We start from the raw sequence: 21,932 nt of genomic DNA, 5'->3' as shown, positions 1-21,932 counted from the left end.
CAATTGTTGGATATAAATTCAAACCATAACCAAGCATGCATCACTATAGCTCGTCTCAAAGTAGGTGTACTGTCACGACCTGTCACATCACGCTGTGACTTTAGAATTTTTTTGGTGTTTTCCTGTGTGTAGTGTTTTAGTTCTTGTCTTGCGCTTCTATTTTGTTGTTGATTGTCATGTCATGTATGGACGTACTTTGTGGACGCCATCTGCTGCTCCACACGCTGTAAGTCTTTGCTGCCGTCGAGCATTCTGGTTTTGTTTACTTTGCAGCCAGTTCAATTTTAGTTTCGTTTTGCATAGCCATCCCTAAGCTTCAATGCCTTTTCTTAGCGGCACGCGCCTTTTGTTTATTTTTGGTTTAAGCATTAGATACCTCTTTACCTGCACTCTGCCTCCCGCTGTCGTCTGCATATTGTGATCACGACAAACCATTTTCCGGACATCCACAAAGCAATTAGCTACCTGCTGCCACCTACTGATATGGAAGAGTATTACAGGGTTACTCTGTCACGCTCTAGACAGCACAGACACTCAACAACGGCACATTATTTGCGGATTATAATTACTGGTTTGCAAAAAATATTTTTAACCCAATTAGGTGAAATGACATCATCTCCCACAGTACACCAGACAATATCTCACGGTACACTAGTGTGCCGCGGCACAGTGGTTGAAAAACACTGGTGTAAAAGACACATGATAACGCTGTACTGGATAGATTTATTTTCCAGTGTTGTACAATAACTACGCAGTTCACAATGTAGCTTGAAATACAATCATTTGTGAAAAACATCTTACTATGATGTATAATAATAGGTTTAAAAAAATAGTGTTGCTATGCATACAAACTCCAGTAAATGATGTTGAAGAGCAGGTAAGCCAGGGGGAATAAAACTCTTGAGTAGGAGTCAATCATATAACTGTTGCTCATTATGAAGCTGAGGTTGTGTTTTAAAGGATTCTTGCGGCGTAGCCTGGTGCCCTCCGTGGGGCCCGACACGGTGGAGTTTCGTGACTGCGTGTTCCTGTCTGTGTTTGCCGTGCTGGAGACCTCTGGGAAAGAGGTCAGGTCGATGTCGTTGTCATGGAAACAGCCGTCGAAAGCCATGGCCTGGGTGGCGTCGAAGGACGCTGGGATCTGAAATAGACACAGCAAGGAGAGGAGGGTTGTGTTTTTAGGTTATGCAAGCTGATCCAGATGGTGCAAAAAAAAAGATTTTCTGTGGGTCAAATGAGTCGCATGAGATTTATGGAAATATTACAGTAAAAAAAAAAGGGTGCATCAGCGACCTTTGCCCTCTTGAGCTTCTTCATCTCTTCCACTGTGGTGAAATAGTTGACGGCGGCATACTCGATGACAGAGAGAAAGACAAAGAGGAAGCTAGCCCACAAGTAGATGTCCACAGCTTTGACGTAAGACACCTGAGGCATTGAGGCGGACACACCGGTGATGATGGTGGACATTGTCAACACCGTGGTGATGCCTGGATGCAAGGAGCACAGCAGGGCACTCGTTACAACATATGTGTTAGTTTATTTCGAACAAGCATACAATTACAATATGACACATCACATGTTTTTAGAGTCTTATTACAGCAGGTCCGAAAAGGAGTAGGAAGAAGCAGAGCTTATTTAATCCTAACCCTTTTCATATCGTAGCAATTTCTAACACAATTGTTTGTACTCAGCTTGTAACACAACAGTGAATAAATGAATAGATGAGTAGATAAATAAATATATAGACAAACGAGTAAGTTAGTAAATATTAAATACATAAATAAACAATAAATAAGTTATTATAAGGAAATAGATAAATAAGTGGTAATTCCCATAATGAGATGAATAAGATAATGACATTTTTCAACGAGGCTCAAGATGTTTGTCAGGATTCTTCTTCTTTGTGAACATTTTGAGTTTGAACAGTTTTGTTAAACTGGGTCATATTATTACATTGTTTCACTTTGCTTAATCCATTCCATAATTCAATTACACATACTGATATACTAAAGGTCTTAAAAGTGTTGTACGTGCATACAAATGTTTTGAATGACATTTTTCTCTAAGAAGAATTGTTGTACATTCTTGGGTAGCAGGTTATAGATTGCTTTGTGCATAATTTGAGTTGTTTGCAATGCACCAACTCATTGAATTTGAATAATTTGCTTCAATAAACTGCGATGAGATGGCGACTTGTCCAGGGTGTACCCGCCTTCCGCTCAAATGCAGCTGGGATAGGCGAGACCCTGAGAGGGTCAAGCAGTAAAAAATGGATGGATGGATGATTCAATAAATAAAAAGGGTTTGAATGTCCTCAATAGCCAACGTTATGTATTATTCTAACTGACTGCTTTTGTAACATTATTAAATGAATTCAATCAATCAATCAATCAATCAATCAATGTTTATTTATATAGCCCTAAATCACTAGTGTCTCAAAGGGCTGTACAAGCCACAACGACATCCTCGGTGTCGAGTGGGTCTGATATAATATTGTGAAAGTCCAACAAATTCAAGCGCTTCTCAATACTTTATTATATGATATTTTATATGAAAAATTTCAGTTTATTTTATCATCTATTATTAAACCCCAAAATTTTATTTATTTTACCCTTTTTAATGTCTACGCCAGGGGTCACCAACCTTTTTGAAACCAAGAGCTACTTCTTGGGTACTGATTAATGCGAAGGGCTACCAGTTTGATACACACTTAAATAAATTGCCAGAAATAGCCAATTTGCTCAATTTACCTTTAACTCTATTTTATTATTAATAATTAATGATATTTACACTTAATTGAACGGTTTAAAAGAGGAGAAAACACGAAAAAAATGACAATTAAATTTTGAAACATATAGTTCATCTTCAAATTTGACTCTTTAAAATTCAAAATTCAACCAAAAAAAAGAAGAGAAAAACTAGCTAATTCGAATCTTTTAGAAAAAATTTAAAAAAGAATTTATGGAACATCATTAGTAATTTTTCCTGATTAAGATTAATTTTAGAATTTTGATGACATGTTTTAAATAGGTTAAAATCCAAACTGCACTTTGTTAGAATATATAACAAATTGGACCAAGCTATATTTCTAACAAAGACAAATCATTATTTCTTCTAGATTTTCCAGAACAAAAATTTTAAAAGAAATTCAAAAGACTTTGAAATAAGATTTAAATTTGATTGTACAGATTTTCTAAATTTGCCAGAATAATTTTTTTGAATTTTAATCATAATAAGTTTGAAGAAATATTTCACAAATATTCTTCGTCGAAAAAACAGAAGCTAAAATGAAGAATTAAATTAAAATGTATTTATTATTCTTTACAATAAAAAATAAAAAAATTACTTGAACATTGATTTAAATTGTCAGGAAAGAAGAGGAAGGAATTTAAAAGGTAAAAAGGTATGTGTTTAAAAATCCTAAAATCGTTTTTAAGGTTGTATTTTTTCTCTAAAATTGTCTTTCTGAAAGTTATAAGAAGCAAAGTAAAAAAAATTATGAATTTATTTAAACAAGTGAAGACCAAGTCTTTTAAATATTTTCTTGGATTTTCAAATTCTATTTGAGTTTTGTCTCTCTTAGAAATAATAATGTCGGGCAAAGTGAGACCAGCTTGCTAGTAAATAAATACAATTTAAAAAATAGAGGCAGCTCACTGGTAAGTGCTGCTATTTGAGCTATTTTTAGAACAGTCCAGGAGGCTACTCATCTGGTCCTTACGGGCTACCTGGTGCCCGCGGGCACCGCGTTGGTGACCCCTGGTCTACGCCGTCTGTTTATATTTGTGTTTCACTTTCCTCTTCTGCTGTTACCGAATAACATTATTTTAGTTTTGCTAAGATTCAAAGATAGTCTTTTTTTGTCAAACCATCTTTTTAATTGGTTCATGTAGAACCTTTATTTAACCAGATAAGAAAACCCATTGAGATCAAGATGTCTTTCACAAGGGTGACCTGGCCAAGAGGTCAACAGCACATGTCACAGAGCAGTTTAAAAATAATACATTAAGACATACATTTTAAAATACATAAGAGAACTGTAAAACATCAGAGATTTACATCTTTAAAAACACAGGCACTGTGCAAACGTCTCTCGCTGTTTGTCCCTCAGGACAGAACGGAAGGCTCCAAATGGAAGTAGTTCTGTAAGTTTCAGTTTCGTCTGCAATGCATTCCATGCCATAGGGGCAGCAATGCCAAAAGCTCTTTTGCCAAATTCAGTCCGTACATGAGGAACAGTTAAAACATACAAATTGTTAGAACGTAACGCATAAGAGCTGCTTTTTCTTTGTAACAGAGTACACAAGTATGGAGGTATTAAACCTAAAAGAGCCTTATAAATGTCTTCTGTGATTATTTATATAAGCTTCTGTGTGTTCTCTTCTGAACAAAACATAGTTGTGTCGTCTGCAAATAATACTAACTTTATGTCCTTTGTAACTTTACAGATGCATGCATATAGAGTTTGAACAATTTTGCTCCCAGTATTGATCCCTGGGGTACGCCACAAGATATATTTAGCGTGTGTTCGCCTAGCTTCACGTATAGTTTCCTGTTGGTTAAGTAGCTTCTTACCCATTTCAAAACGAGCCCTCTGATGCCATACTGTTTTAATTTGTTTATTAAGATAGATGTTTCCCATCTATTGCATTGGTAATATATTCTGTTATTTTGATGAATGCCATCAATGTTGGCTCTGTATCCGTATTTGTTCTCTGTGAGTATTTCCATTTTATTTATGAATTTGTTCAATCTGTTGTTAAACATTTTTTAAAATATTTTAGACGATTGTGGAAGTAAGGAAACAGGTCTATAGTTTGTAAACTAGTGTTTGTCTTCAATCTCATAAATCGGTACAACTTTTACTATTTTCATCTTGTTTGGTAACTTCCCTGATTTACATGTATTCACAATTATGTACTGGTTTGAAACACAGCATACTGTACATGGTTATGATAAACGGCAAGATTATTTTTCAAACAAGGCTTTTAATTTTTTTCCTCTTGTGAAACAATACAGTACACGTCAAAAGTGTGGACACAACTTCTCATTCAATTGCATGAGCAAGTGTCTTCATACTTTTGCATACATCTTATATGTTTATCTTTTTGCAATTGTTTTTATCATGTGTGATGCGATGGATTTGATGGATGGATATACTGCTCAGAGCCTCTAGGGGGCGTATTTGCATGATGCTTGTATATGTAAACAAGGAAGTATGGCTAGAAAGTGGATTTCTGATGGACATAATAATGTATACTGATACTTCAAAATCAGGGATCCCTGTGAGGTAAAAAAATAGAGGAATTGAAAAATATCAGCTGGGGTTTGAGGGGGCCTTGATGGGGGAAGTTGAAGAGATTTTAAATTTTTTAAAGATGCTTTGGAAGGCATTTCCTAGATAAAAATTATGTAAAAGAGCAAGAAATCTTACCAATGGTTTCAATATTTTAGTTGCTATAAATTGAAAACCACACCTCTTTTTCATCAATAGTTCATTGTTTTTGTTGAGAAAATATCTTTACCATATCAATATTAGCCATTCTAAGAATGATTGACTTTGAATAGTTTACGTCATTAGTTCAATGTTTTGTCTGGTTTGAGAGAAGCTGTATTTGCAGGCTGTACTCTCAGCTGTACTGGGCCTGCTAGCGTGGCTCTAAGAAGCCAGCTAACCACAGAGCGCCGGAGAGCAGCCGAGTCAGAGGTTTTATATCGAAATCTAAAAAAAGAATGCCACTTTGGCTAGAAAAATTGCGGAATTCAGTTGAGTAGCAGGCATCTGGGATGCCATTGCCAATAATAACAGACATTTGTATTATTTATCTGTGAGGTATGACAATTAAAATATGTTTTCCACATATTTTAACATACATAAAACAATATTAATATAAATAAAAAAATAAGATTTTATTTTATTTTTATATTTTAAAGAAAATTAATTATCACAAAAAAAAAGGTTTCTGTTCACTTAACAGCATATCTTAATGTTTAATTTTACTTACAAAAAAGTTTTGTATGTTTCATTAAAAGTCTTTGAAACCTCAAAAAGGATTATTTATTTATTTCGGTAAAGTACAATTAATACAAATATATATATTTTTATTGACTGCCAAAACCTTTGAACCACAATGGTTTATTTGGCCTTTTTTCCTCTCGTCATACATATTTATTAGGGCTGTCAAATGACTATTTAAAAAAAAAAAAAAATCTGATTACAGTTTTTTTCCATCGCTAACAAGCGCTTACCTATACTTAAAATACTTTTACTAAACTCTTAACACAGACTTACACCTACAAAACACAATTGGCCAAATAGATCATTTTCTTCTCAAAAGCACATTTTGTTAACTATATACTAACTCTTCATTTCAAAATAGAAGACATCTTTCTCTGCACACATTAACTTTACCAAAACCCTGGACATCTGACTCAAAATGAAATTATTCTTTCAAAGAATAACTCTTGTTTTCACTTCACAAGGAACATGCAGCCAATCAAAGTACACCAGGTTTCAAAATACTGGCTATTGTGGACATTAGAAAAACTGCATAGACTTTTATGTTTCAGTTTTACAGGTATTTACGTGCAAAACATGCAATCCACAGTTTTTTACGCCTAATTTTTTGGTTGGGAACTGTATATCCACATGTAATGTTCACATTCAAAAGCATTCCAGTAAAAAGCGAATCAGTTTTTTTTTCTTTACTGTTTACTACAGGAGGTATAGTAGAAATACTGTTTACAGTATGATACAACAGAAAACGTTTTACAGTATTGTTTACAGTAAAGTTAACAACATATCCATGAACAAAAAAGCAACAGCAAAAAGCCCAGTAAAAAGGGAGAACTAAAAAAAAGCACAACATTCCTTTACAGTATCTAATCCCTGCGATCTTCAGGGTTAGGCCACAAGTTTTCATCCACATCGCATCTGATGTTACAGTATTATCAGCTGGGATATATTGTTTTAGAACTGATATTACTGTATTACAGAGGTTTTTATACTGTATCTAAGGTTTGGAATATTGTGTTTGCAATTGTGGGATGTTGTGTGTTAACATTTGTAAATAATACAAAAACAATCCATAATTTTTTTGGAGGTATAGCTTGTCTGTCAAGAAAATGTAAGCATTATATAAATGTGTTCACTGACTGCATATTGTGTGAAAACAACATGAAATGTGTGAATGGTATGGCCACAAAGGACCGATGTTGTGCTAATCGTGTTTAGAGTTTTGAAAATGTGACTACTGTTTAGAAAAACGCTTGTTAGCGACTGAAAAAAACTGTAATCATATTTTGGAATTTGGAATAATCATGCTTAATCACAGTTGATTACTTGCTGGCATAATTAAAATAAGAAAATATCTAAATATTTGTACACAAATGCAATTTTATTGTCAGAATGTCATCCAGGAACGTTTTTAAATGTTTCACTTCAATGCATGTCATTTATTTGGACAAAACTTGGTAACATTTGTATCTAAAGTTCTTTTAGGCTATATTTTGGAGTGAAATTTGCCAATGAGCACACCAGTTGGGGTCTCCTCACTCATTTTTATACTGACCTATGCATTGATCTGATCACTGACCGTATAGCGGTTAAGGTAAAAGAGCTTGTACGGTCAAAATTAATTGCATGATTAACCTATGTGTGTACATGATTAATGCAATTTTGATACTCCTAATATTTATACAAATTTTATTGACACTACTTGTTGGCTGACAGCATTTCATTACACATTCTAGTATGTAGCTATGGATGTCATCAAAAATGTTGGAGTTTTTGGTTAAACTTGATTCTACATGCAAAATTTGATTTACCATGATAAAGCCAGTGTTTAATGTCTGTCCCCCAAAAAAATCCCCTGACTCTACCTGTCTTCAATGACATTAGAACAATGAGAAACATCCTATACTGTAGAGTGGTTGTGTTATGTTGAGTACCCAAAGAGACACGGGCTGGTACGGCCCTCCTGTCTATCCAAAAGGACACCCAAGACAGCATCACCATCAGCATGGTGGGAAAATACGTCTGGAGCATGAAGAAGAAGATGTGCCTCCTGAGAATGAAATTAATGTAGAGCCGATTGTACCATCCTGGAACACAGTGGAAAGAGTGCATTGTTTACAAATACTACAGTTTCCTGTTATGGGTATTGTAACATGTCCAATCACAAATACCGGTACTGCTGTAAAAGGCGAGCCCAAAAGAAGGCTGGAAGTCTTCAACAAAAAACTGTGAGAGCACGATCTCATCAGTCCTTAATGAATCGTTTCCGTTCTTCCAGTAGAGCATGAGGTCATTCTCATTGTAAGCATCTTTGAGAGAAGGGACAAGGAGGAAAATAGGAGCTTTACTTATGCCTGCTTTTAAAGAAGAGAGAAAGTAAGGGCAATTCTGCATCTCCAGTGAAACAAAGAGACATGTTCTATTTAAATACACAAAAGGTAAAAGTGCTCAGCTCAAGTTTGATGAATTCAAAGAGAAGAATGAAACATAAATATAATCCCCAATGACAATGGTTCTCAAACTTTTTTCACCAAGTACCACCTCAGACAAAACTTGGTTCTTCATAATGACCAACATTAAATTACGGTAGCAGAGTAAGCCTAAATATTCAAATAAAACAAGCCAGAGGTTTTTTTAGCAAGTATATTTAATAGTTTGGCCATTGTTACATTACACTCAGTTTAAACAATAACACTGTGTCTCATCCATCCAACCATCCATTTTCTACTGCTTGTCCCGTTCGGGGTCGCGGGGGGTGCTGGAGCCTATTTCAGCTGCATTCGGGCGGTAGGCAGGGTACACCCTGGACAAGTCGCCACCTCATCGCATAGACAACATTCACATTCACACACTAGGGTCAATTTAGTGTTGCCAATCAACCTATCCCCAGGTTCATGTTTTTGGAGGTGGGAGGGAGCCGGAGTACCCCGAGGGAACCCACGCAGTCACGGGGAGAACATGCAAACTCCACACAGAAACATCCCGAGCCCAGGATTGTGAGGCACACACACTAACCCCTGTTCCATCGTGCTGCCCCACTGTGTGTTAATAAAAGAAAATAAAACACTGTACTTTATCCAAGTGATCATTTAGCGTACCACTAGATGGAGCTGGTGTGTCACTAGTGGTACATGTACCACAGTTTAAGAACTACTGCCCTATGAAATAAATCATGCATTAAACAAAAAGTATATAATGGCCAGAGGGTGACTGCATTTAACGCTATGATGTAAATCTTTGCACAAAAACATTCAAATAAATTATATTCAACAATTGGAGCTTTCTCCCAACAGAATAAAAATAAAATATTTTATTAAAAGGTTGTTGTTTTTTGGGTGCTCAAATATGCGATACTTCAATTGAATGTCACCTATTACACAAACTTTACTATTTGATGATGTTCTAAAAGTGTCCCTTAAGCGGGTTTTGACAAAAAAAGCACTCAGACTCTCTCTCTTTTAAAGTTCTGTGTTTGTATTATGACATGATGGACAAAACACCTTCCTCATGGACATATCACCTCTGACCTGCCCCTAGCTAGATGTACACACCCACCACTTCATGATAAACAAAAAAAGCAGGCTTTGCTACATGTCTCAAAATTTAGCCTGGACCTTGGCCAAACTATCTGTCAGTCATCCATCCATCCATCCATTTTCAACCATGTGTCCCTCTCGGAGTCACGGGGGTGGCTGGAGCCTATCCCAGCTGCATTCAGGTGGAAGGCGGGGTACACCCTGGACAGGTCTCCGCCTCATTGCAGGACCAACACAGACAGACAAACAACATTTACACTTACATTCACACACTAGTGTCAATTTAGTGTAGCCAATCAACCTATCCCCAGGTGCATGTCTTTGGAGGTGGGAGGAAGCCGGAGTACCCGGAGGGAACCCACGCAGTCACGGGGAGAACATGCAAACTCCACACAGAAAGACCCCGATTGAACCCAACACCTTCCTTTTGTGAAGCACATTCACTGATCCTGTGCTACCCTTTGCTATATCACTCAGACAGCTACACGTATTTTACAATTTAGTATTTTTTCAGCCTATATGCTAATCTAGCTACATGTTGCAGTTAATTATGAGTGTAACGTTAGCGCTGTAGATCACATATGCTAGTGTTGCTAAAGTTTGTGTTGTTAAGTCTTTAAAGTTACGTTGTGATGTTGCATTAATGTTTGGAGTTAGATTTTTTGCTCTTTAGACTCCTTAGGATGGATTGCAGCAGGTGGTCACCTGTAAGACTTCTATGCGCTGATTTTAAAGATGATATACACGTCATTGCACATATAATATATCTTTATATTGATGAACAAAGGTGTTATGTGCCAGTCATCTTTGGTTGTTTTTTCTGGCTCGAACAAATTGAATGTGTTTTTATGTGAACAGACACAATTCTTTCTAAACTCCACTAGCGTAGATTGACGTTATTTTGTGTGTAGGAAATGCGCATTTAAAAAAATACCCGTTGTCGTACATTCCTGCTTTAGAGTTTTTTTACCCCGACAGTTAGAGAGTCATTAAATGTGTCCTGACTGGTCATTGGATGAGTGCGAGTAAAACTAGGAAAAAGGTTAGTTTTTTTAAGAGATTGTTGTTTGACCACCTCCTCGTCATCCTTTAGCACATTGTTTTATATACACCTATATGCAAAAACATCACAATCCGGGAGATTCTTAAGTTTCGTCGGGGTGTCAATAGACAAGGGCAATTGTTGAAAAATAGGATATGGGACATTTAAAGGGGCTGTCTGTAACTTTAACGCCGATGCCGAGACGGCACTAACGTTCCAGTGTGTTGTAAGCAATGTATACCGCTCTCTTCCAACGTTTAGCAATGACGTAACTATGCCAGTATGTACGTAACACACATGCACCGGCCTTAGCTTTGTGTATGGTCAGCTAATGACAGCGATTTAGCAAAGTTTAGCTATTAAAAGTTAGCTATCATTCAATTTCTATTCTATCATAACAGCAACATGACATGACCACCCCAGATCCCACCCCAGATCCCACTCACTCCTACCCACTTCTCCAAAGTGAGCTGGCTCAGGGTGGAGGACAGAGTAAAACAAAGGTCTTAACTCATTCTCTTTCTATGCCACATCAATGTGGAATGTGCTCCCAACAGGTATAAAAGAAAGGGCATCTCTATCCTCCTTCAAAACCGCAATAAAAGTTCACCTCCAGGCAGCTTATGCCTTCTGATCTCTCTCTCTCTCTCTCTCTCTCTCTCTCTCTCTCTCTCTCTCTCTCTCTCTCTCTCTCTCTCTCTCTCTCTCTCTCTCTCTCTCTCTCTCTCTCTCTCTCTCTCTTTCTCTCTCTCGCTCTATGTCCACTACTTGCTGTCCATATCCTACCAAGTCAGACCTACACTGTTCCAATATCCATTTCTCTGTTTTCAAATGTTGATGACTGATGATAACAACCAAACATAACCCCCCCTCCACACCCCGGATTGTAAATAATGTAAATAATTCAATGTGATTATCTTGTGTGATGACTGTATTACGATGATAGTATATATCTGATTGTATATATCTGTATCATGAATCAATTTAAGTGGACCCCGACTCAAACAAGTTGAAAAACTTATTCGGTGTTACCATTTAGTGGTCAATTGTACGGAATATGTACTTCACTGTGCAACCTACTAATAAAAGTCTCAATCAATCAAACAAAGACTGCAAATCATTAGTTGTTTCTCCGTGACTGCTTTTGTGTATGCGCACATGCTCCCACCGTGTACATGTGGACAAGACCATCTTTATTCAATACAATTGTGATAAATATAAACACTCTAAAAAAATACATGTTCTGTTAAACCACTAATGGTAACATAACATGGTCACTACTGCCTAGTTTCTCTTGTGATATTCTTATTTTACTGTTATATTTTTATTCTCATTGTTGCTTTTTATTTTTATTCTTATTGTAATATTTTTCTATTTTGTTTCCATTTATACCCCCATTATTTACTTTTTAAATTCGATCTCAATTCTGTACACTGCTGCTGGAATTTTTATTTTCCTGAGGGAACTCTCCTGAAGGAATCAATAAAGTACTATCTATCTATATATCTATCTATAAGTCAGTCTTGTTATATTTTTTGGTAAAAAAATAGTGTTATGCTTTAAGCAAATTATAAACAGCCCCTTTAACACACGCTCATATTTGTTGCAGTAATCTTTTTATGCTAAGTGGCATTTCACAAAAGCAATGTTTTCTATACTCACAGCTCTCAAGCTCCAGCGAGCAGTTCTGTGTGTCCAGAGGGAAACTGCTGAAGTCCATTGAGCATAGTGCTGTCACAGTAATCCTAAAACACAGCTTAACATTAAACAAACACACACACAAGCTACAGTATGCACATAACTGCACGTTAATGGGATGTTGAAACGTTTAGTCCATGGCAGCCTGGATGGACCTCAGAAGTTTTTCACACAAACATTTGACTAGGAATTTATACAAAAAAGTACAAAAATTTAAAATTTTTGAACCCCGACAATTATTGAAGCACAAACCAAGACTTTTACATTTAAATCATAATCCTTATATTCTTTTTCATTACCATCCTGATCTTTCCTAGGTGATTGGCAGGGAGATGTCACATGGTTCCATGTTTTTTGTCCTCTTTAACTCAACTGTAAGTTAACAAATATGGAAAATGTGAATTTTAAGAAAACAAGTCTAAGTTCCATAAATGTAGTGTTGTCGGTGCAAGTTTGAGTAGTGCATCAAATAGCAAAACAAATGTCAGCTGCATTACCCATCTGCAGTATAATTCATTTACTAATTACTGCCAGCCACTGCTTACAATCTGCTGGTGCAGCTTGTTGCGGTGCGAGGCTGTCAGTCTTGCCGCCATATTGTCAACATGAGGCAGTGACATGGATATGATGAAGCATATTGACTGCATCACATATCAGAACAACCCTGTTGATTGTTTTTTTCATATCTATTAATACAATTGTAAGTATTTTAAACACTAATATAATTAGACACACTTGAACACGCTGTTCAATATCATGGCCACTGATTGGCTAAAAAGTTCAAGATAAACCACTGATAGTCACACACACACTAGGTGTGGTGAAATTACCCTCTGCATTTGACCCATACCCTTATTCCACCCCCTGGGAGGTGAGGGGAGCAGTGAGCAGCAGCGGTAGCCACGCTCGGGAATCATTTTGGTGATTTAACCCCCAATTCCAACACTTGATGCTGAGTGCCAAGCAGGAAGGTAATGGGTCCCATTTTTTTAGTCTTTGGTATGACTCGTTTGAACTCACGACCGAAAGCCTCAGGCAGCAGTACTACGTTGGATTAAAAGAGTGTAATGGTGACTAATGGGTGTTATTCCATGTATAGAGGGCTCTCATGATGTTGAAAAACATACTTAGAAGGTAGTAAACTTGTTTTTATCCTGTACTTATGAAAATATTTTTAATTCATAATTAATGATACCTACTTTGTAGAAATGTGTTTATCGGGTGATGTTCGGAACCTATGACTATACTACTATTATATAATATATTTTTGAATATTTTAGACTTTTTATTCTATTTATATTTTGCATGAACATTCCATATAAATATACATTTATTGATTAAAAAGATTAAACAACACCATGTCTTAGTCTTTGTCTTATTTCAACACATTAATCAAGTATGCATTATTTTGCATGTTATCATTTAATAAACATACAGGAACTGTAGTTAACGGTGGCAGCAAAATTTAGGAAAAAATGGCGAATATTACCTTACAGACCAATAGCAAAATATAAATGTGTGTGATAAATGTTTTTGTTTTTTTACCGGACACTGTAGAGAATGTTGCCATCAGGGAATACCCTCAGCATGATGTTCTCCATGGTTGTGTCATGGATAAAAGAGCGCTTGGAGTGCACAAAGAACACATCAGGCACCCAGATCTTCTTCACCAGACGGGAGTCGAACGTTCGACTCTTATTGTTGCTGGAGGGGAAGGCCAGACGATCATCTTGCCAGTAATGTCTCAGGTACAAAGTCATTGTGAAGTCCTGAAAATACAAAAAAAACACCATGAGAAGGATGAATTGTACTGTATAGCTGTAAATCTAAACGCAACCTACCATGTTTACTTCACTTATGCTGTCGATGCTCTCTACCTGGACATCGATGCCGACAGGAATAGCAGAACCTGGAACAAGGATCATATGTCACGATAAATCAGCTTTCAACAACAGCTGGTTAACATGACACCATGATCTACTTTATCGTCCCTCATCTGTACATCTACCACAGATTATGCGCTTAAATGTCCTTTCGATCCGTACGAGGAGATGTAATCCATACTATAGAGACGCTGGAGACAAAACATTAGATAATAATCATGACTCAACAGATCAGAGAGGATATAGCAGCACTTTTCACAAAGATGCTATGATGCTATGACCACATAGAAAATAGTTTACGATCTATGTCTTTGAGTGTACTGGTGTACTTTAAGAAGTGTCTAACAAATTTGCTCAACAGAAACTGAACATGTATGTGGAGTTTAGATTTTTGAACTAATGCAAGCTGTCCAAAGAGCAGTCCAGTGGCCCTTCTCGGTTGACAGCACATTTTTATATTGGACATATTCCTAAAATAAAATGTTTGTTAATTGTATTAATAAAATATGTCATTATATATTACAGTAATTGACTTTGTCACCTATAATAGGGATTCTCAACTTTTTTGACCTCGAGGCCCAACCTTTGCAATACAGAGGGCCCTGGGGCCCATAGACTCAAATATTAACACTGAATTAGTAATCTTACTCTTGTTTTCAATCATATTCAATAACTATTGCTAACTCACTTACAATTTACAACCTTGTCAAATGATATGAAACCATGTGTTAATCACAAAGCTTTTAACACAAATCTTAGGCTTAGGTCAGGCTGGTTACAAAAATAAGCACTACCCACATATACTGCATAAGAAGGGACTCATAAATAACTGACAAAAAATACATTCTCACACAATTATCCATCCATGTATATGTTGTGCTAAAATGAATAAACTGAAATAATAATGAATATATTTCTTAAATAAATTGTCAATAAAATTAAAGTACAGATAACAATACAGCTTCACCACTTAAGTCATATTTTTTGCGCTTAGGAAACTTCTCTATGACTTTAGCTCCGGACTTCTTCTGATTGTTTAAGATTGTCATTACTGCCACAAGTGGTGGAAAAGTGGATTACAACTGAGTACTGCTGCGGCCCATACGAACCACAACTGACCCCTGATTTTCACAGGATGCGAAACGGCTACGAAACGTAATCCGGACTCTTTCCATTTTTATTCAAGTCAATATGGGTTACATTCCTGTACTTTCTGTCTGCATTTTCCTGGCTCTGCTCTCGATCTTTCTCCAGTGTCTGGCTGTAGGAGGAAGGTTGGAGCTCGGGGCACACCTGATAGCAATCCCTAGCTCAATATACTGTATAAACTGATTGCACTCACCTTTTGTTGCTGTTTTTTTCCCCGATGTCTTCCATGCACATCAGACCGCGCCAACTATCTCCTCACTAATTTTCCCCTGCATGGACTTGGTGAGTATTTACTTTATTTTGTACATTTTGTTGTGCTTCGATTCCCTCTACTTTCCTCCAAGCTAGTATTTTTGTTTGCTACTTTGTCTACCTGTTTTTTTTCGTGGCATTGGTTTTTCCCACCAGTCCCATTGTTTTGTGTTCTACCTTATTGTGCTCATATTAAAGACTTTGCACACACAACTCCGCCTCTTCCGCTTCTGTGGTCCATTCTGCCACCAGAGCGTGACAATGTGTCAGTTTCCATCGCCTGCGTCACTGACATGGCAGTGAAGTTCCACATCCTTGCACTAAATATACGCAGAACTTCTATTTTTGCCGGTCGCCACAACACGGCACTCCAATTTAGCTAAAATCTGCTTGTGTTGGACAGAAGGTCATGCACAAACAAAATAATGTATGCAGTTGACTTTCAAAATAGTCCGTCCTCCAGGTGAATCGTATTTTACATTTTTAAACGCCCTAATGAGTGAGGACGGACATGAAGTCAACTTGTCAAAGGTTTTCAGATGTAATGTCACCTTCTTTGGAGGTCCAAAATTAAATAATCATATACAGGCATATCCCAGGCAGCGAATATGGGGTCCTGTGTCAAATACCAGCGGTTACGGGGGCTGGTGAAACAGGGGCGTGGTTAGCGGGAGTTTGTGTCTACAATGCTCACCAAGGATGAAGTTACTGTTTGCTTCAAAGAAAAAGTATTTTCCTCAAGTCAATGTCGTCAGACGCGTCTGCCTGTGGGTATTAATCGCAGGCAAAGCCCGAGACGTTCCACGGTGTTTACTTCAGTGTTTACTCTCAATCAATCAATCAATGTTTATTTATATAGCCCTAAATCACAAGTGTCTCAAAGGGCTGTACAAGCCACAACGACATCCTCGGTACAGAGCCCACATACGGGCAAGGAAAACTCACCCCAGTGGGACATCAATGTGAATGACTATGAGAAACCTTGGAGAGGACCGCATATGTGGGTAACCCCCCCCCCTCTAGGGGAGACCGAAAGCAATGGATGTCGAGTGGGTCTGACATATTATTGTGAAAGTCCAACACATCAGCGAAAGTCCAGTCCATAGTGGGGCCAGCAGGAACCACGTGATTATGCAGGGATTCAGGAGTTATCGTAAAAGTCTGCGCTATACGGCTGCACGGCGATGGGGATTGCCGGACGACAGATGCCAGTTATGTTTCGCTGCCATTCCGCATCCTGAGGAAATTGGGGTCGAGAAACAGTTTTGATGGCCCTCTAGGGGGCTCTCACAACCCAACAATGGGCCCTTGCCCTACATGGTTAAGAAACACAGACCTACAACACAAAACTGAGATGTGGATGTTTTGTTCAGATACATATCTGTCTGGCATACTGTACATTGACCTACACTAGATTGGTTGTAGCATCTCTCATTCTGATAATTAAATATAATAATTTAAATTACACTTTTAACATGTGTGCATTAATAGAAAAAACTCAGTTGTTTGTTGCCACACAAAGCAGCGGTGCAGAAATGATGTCCACGTATTTAAAGTTCCAAGCACTCCATGCGGTCTGGATTTTATACATTTTTATTAGTTTCGCTCATTAAATGATTAACCTACAAATCAAAGCTTTTTTTGATCAAATCGTTGCAGCCACAAGCACTATTGGTGGTACGTGGGCTCCAGTTTGTGGATTTTTAAAGAAATACAATTACACAGCATTGTGTGTGCGTGTATATATATATATATATATATATATATATATATATATATATATATATATATATATATATATATATATATATATATATATATATGTATATATATATATATATATATATATATATATATATATATATATATATATATATATATATATATATATATATATATATATATATATAAAACAATAAATAAAAAAAGTCAGGTTAATTATTTGCCTAATTTAAATTAACCTAAAGACCCCAATATTTTTAAAACAAACACAATTTTATTGTCAAAATGTTATACCCAAATTTATATAATTAAATTACATTACTGACCAACGATGTACTGAAATTGAAATCAAATTGAGTTTTCATTTTACTGAAATATTGTTTAACTTCATACACCACCGACCAATTAGCACATGGTAAATGGCGATAGTAAGTGGAAATACCAAAAACCATGGCACTTAAAAAGCAATGTGTGTCGATGTGGTACTTTGTTTGATACTCCACAAGGGTATTACATAAATATTGTGTTATAAAAGATACATCCATTGCGTCATGGTTTAGTGGCACCATAATGAAAACGTATGAGGTGAGCTGTAAACATCCTATCCCATCAGTACCATTACCTAATGAGGACTACCACTCAGAAGTATCAGTCCTCCATGACAAGAGAGTAGTGAAGTAGGAGGGATTATATCACCTGGACTGATAAATATTTTTGGTTCCAAACAGTAAACATTATACTGTCTAAGAAGTCTGGTGTATAACATTACAAGTGTGATCATGAGGGGCTAATGTTAAAGTACTTGGGGACAAAACAAAAGGAGGGGGAAAAAAGCGTGGATTGCAAGTAAAAAGGTTGAAAAGATATTAAAGTCATACTATTATTTTGAAACACAGCATTATCTGCTGGACAAAAATGTTTTTGACTAAAGCAAAGTTGTTTCAAACTTTTGATATGTACATTTTATATTCAGAGGTTATGTATTTTATCTTTGGTATTTTGCATGTTTTTATGTGGCAGCATTGCACTGAAGAAAATTCCTAGTTTGTAAAGCCGATAACAGCAAAAATCAATCTGATTCAGAAAAAATTAGAAATGCGGGAGTCGTTTTGCCACATATGAAAAACAAAAAGTGTTAACTAATATTTTTGATTTGAAGTTAATACTTTTTTTTCCCCCCTGCCCAGCTACTCAGGCAAATCATATTGTTGATGTAGATGCCCATATCGGCTCTACAGATTTACTTTACAAAAGAAGTGTGGGATAATTATCTTGTCTTATTTGTATTTGACTTTATTAAATGGATTTATATTATTTGGCGCAGGATGGTATAGAAAGAGAAAATGAAGACTGAGGGAGATAAGAGAGAGATAACAAACATAACAGTAACAGAACAACATCAACAAATACGATGTACAAATATGATAGTGAAAGCAGAGAAGCAGTTCGTGAAGTAAATAACACAAATGACAATAAACATTTTTATACCACAAATGGAGCAATACAAATACCAAAAGCACTATTGATAATGAATAACAATAATTACCTCTATTATCAACAATACAATTGTTTCAAATGCAACAATACATACAGTATATGTTATAACTTGAAATACAAAAGAAAGCAGATAAATGGAGGGGGAAGAAAGAGAAGCAAACTGTAACCTTGTAGATTGTTATAGTAACAATAGGTTAAGCTTTGTCAGTGTGCTGTGTGTTACCCAGTTTCCTCTATGAGACGTTAATATGTTTGACGAAACGTAATTTTATGCGTGACTGGTGTACCCCGCCTACCGCCCGAATGCAGCTGAGATCGGCTCCAGCACCCCCCGCTACCCCAAAAGGGACAATCGGTAGAAAATGGATGGATGGATGCATATGTACAGTATGTGTATATGTATGTTTCTACAGTGAATGTGCGTGTGGATGTACGTACTTTGAGCGTGTAGGTATGTACTGTATTTGTGTATGTATATATGTGTCTTTGCGTGTACAATATATTTGCCTCCCAGTATGTGTGGGAGCCAGAGTACAGCCCCAGCCACCCAGAGAGCCCAACCCAAAACAGTAGGTGTGGCGCCCAGGGAACAAGGGACCATCGGCCCCACGCAGCCAGGCCGCAACATTAAAACGAGAAAATGGACAACTGTGGACCAGAGGTCCATAATTAGGCTTTGTAAAATTCATAATCAACTAAATACTTGACAGTGCCAATAAAATTTTAGCATAATTCAATTTAAAAAAATTGTCAAATTTGGGATTTATCAAGCCAACACTTGATGAAAAGTTTATTAATATAAGTGAAATAAACTGCATTTCTGCGGCGATAAATTCCAATTTACGTTAACTTTTTATAAAAACAGACTTGATGCTATCAGTTTCCTCAAAAAAGGTTGACATTTTAACAAATGGGCACAAAACTTAACAGTCAATGAGACCAGCAGCTGTAGTCTCGCCCTGTTTATTTGATAATCAATACAGTAATATGAAATATTTGTTTAAAAATACAACAGACGTGATCAGTGATTTGTAGTTTTCATTAAACACATTTTAATGTCCATAGTGATGATGATGAAAAGGACTATTTTAAACATGACAATATCCTTAAGAGTCCTCTTTTAAAGTATGGCCTTTTACTTGTTAAACTAAAACATGTTTGCTTATAAAATTATTAAAGTACAAAAAGGCATTGGTCTTCATTACCATATTTCCCTGTTGGTGTCCTATTTGAAATAAACATCTTCCACAAATGTACTGTTATTTTTGCAACACATTTCAATCCCCTACAAAACATCTGGATTCTGTCCCCTTCTTCCTCCTCTTGATGAGGTGCACAGTTCAGATGATTTTGATCTGCACTACTGTCTGCAGTCATTGTCTCACACGTAGATAATCTAGGTCACCAAAGGCTTTTTAGGGAGGCGTAATACCAAGCACAGCACAGTAACCTACATCAGTCTTGTTGCTGAGGAAACACAATAAAGTGATGGATGTATAAATTGTATTTTTTACTGTAGATCAGTGCTATTCAACTGGCAGCCTGCGGGCAATGACACAATATCAGCTCGCAAGTTCAGTTAAAACAACTTGGAAAAGTCTAACATTTTTATAGCAGATTCCTAACAGCATTTGAGCACTGTCATATACAGTAGATTATATTTGACTACTGTAGCATTTTTGTAGTAGGTCCTTTAAAAACAAAAGAGCAATCCTGTTATATAGACAGGGAGTTTTTTTCTCGAATTCCGTAAATCTGACAAAATAAAAAGACAAAAAAGAAATGTCCACCAAAATTCCTTTCCATCCTTTGTAACTGAGCTACTGTGTGGGACAATTTCCCTTTTGGATCAATACATTTTAAGTCTTAGAAATATACAAAATAAGAATAGTAGTAAAGGGAGATGTCCGGCACCCCGGTGAGTAGTTTTCTGGAAATGTGGCCCCAAAACAATATAGTTGAATAATCCTGCTAGATGGATGGGTATCACGTCCGTTGTGTCCTTGGGCAAGACACTTCACCCTTGCTCCTGATGGCTGCTGGTTAGCGCCTTGCATGGCAGCTCCCGCCATCAGTGTGTGAATGGGTGAATGTGGAAATACTGTCAAAGCGCTTTGAGTACCTTGAAGGTAGAAAAGCGCTATACAAGTATAACCCATTTATCATTTATTTATATGGATATATGAACAGTAGAGGTGTAAAAATTCATTTCAACAAGAATTTGATTCATTTCAGAATTTGTGGCTGCCGATACGATTTAGGGACAATATATATGTATTTTTTTTAGAACGATAGGATCCAAAACGATTCAGTGAGTTTAAATGGATTCAGTAACTTCTGAGCAAAAAAATCAGGCAGTGTGACTGTGAAATAAATGGCCGATACTGGACACTGCAGGTAAAGTTTCATATATTTCACATATTCCTACAAAGTTTGTAATGCAATTATACCAGACCTGGGCATTCTGCGGCCCGCGGGCCGCATCCGGCCCTTTGTGCGTCCCTGTCCGGCCCGCGTGAGGCCAATTATAAATTACAAAATACATTTAAAAAAGTATCTATGTCGAGTGTGCAATACAACGGTGCTGCTTTTGTTTTGAAAATCGTTATTTGTATTACTTCCGTGTGGACGTATGCGTGATTGTGAGTGAATGTGAACAACTGCAATTACAAAATAAAGTTGAAAAAACATCTATGTCCTGCGCGCAACACAACTGTGCTGCTTTTATTTTGAAAAGTATTATTTATGGGCGTGTGTCCGTGTGTAACCTGCGAGTGAAGGTGCACATGCAGCGACAAGTGATGCACGGTTTACACCCGAGACGCCAAAAAGAGAAAAGTTGATGAGGAATGCCGTGTTTTCAACAACACATGAACTGCAAAGCAACGTCCCCTCACCTAAGGTGCGTGCCTGCGCAAATGCGCACTGTTCAAGCGTCTGCTGCGCGCAGCAAGTATATGCCGCGCACCAAATCAAATCCCATCTGAATTATAAACAAAATAAACATATTTATTCTATGGAATTTTGCAATGCAACTTTGAGTGACAGTGACAACAAGCGGCCCTAATGGTGTTCGTCAACACCGTTCAATTGAACACCGTTCATTTATTGTAACGTCTATCGAGATGCTTCGAGGA

At 36.9% G+C, this 21,932-nt stretch overlaps 1 protein-coding gene across 1 annotated transcript in view; it reads right to left on the bottom strand.

Moving 5' to 3' along the window:
• Positions 1-712: 712 nt before the first annotated feature.
• gabrr3a (gamma-aminobutyric acid type A receptor subunit rho3a) overlaps positions 713-21,932 on the bottom strand; it is a 28,296-nt gene continuing 7,076 nt past the window's right edge. Inside the window, exons 3-9 of the mRNA XM_062048571.1 lie at positions 14,134-14,201; positions 13,838-14,061; positions 12,257-12,339; positions 8,188-8,325; positions 7,951-8,103; positions 1,294-1,487; positions 713-1,141 (exon numbers count right to left, since the gene is read on the bottom strand). Coding sequence (XP_061904555.1) covers positions 839-1,141; positions 1,294-1,487; positions 7,951-8,103; positions 8,188-8,325; positions 12,257-12,339; positions 13,838-14,061; positions 14,134-14,201 — 1,163 coding nt within the window. The 3' untranslated portion in view covers positions 713-838. The remainder of the gene's footprint in view (positions 1,142-1,293; positions 1,488-7,950; positions 8,104-8,187; positions 8,326-12,256; positions 12,340-13,837; positions 14,062-14,133; positions 14,202-21,932) is intronic.

This window comes from Entelurus aequoreus, linkage group LG05 (genome assembly GCF_033978785.1).
Source record: "Entelurus aequoreus isolate RoL-2023_Sb linkage group LG05, RoL_Eaeq_v1.1, whole genome shotgun sequence".
Classification (NCBI taxonomy): Eukaryota; Metazoa; Chordata; class Actinopteri; order Syngnathiformes; family Syngnathidae; genus Entelurus; species Entelurus aequoreus.
This window is presented reverse-complemented; position numbering and strand designations above follow the sequence as displayed.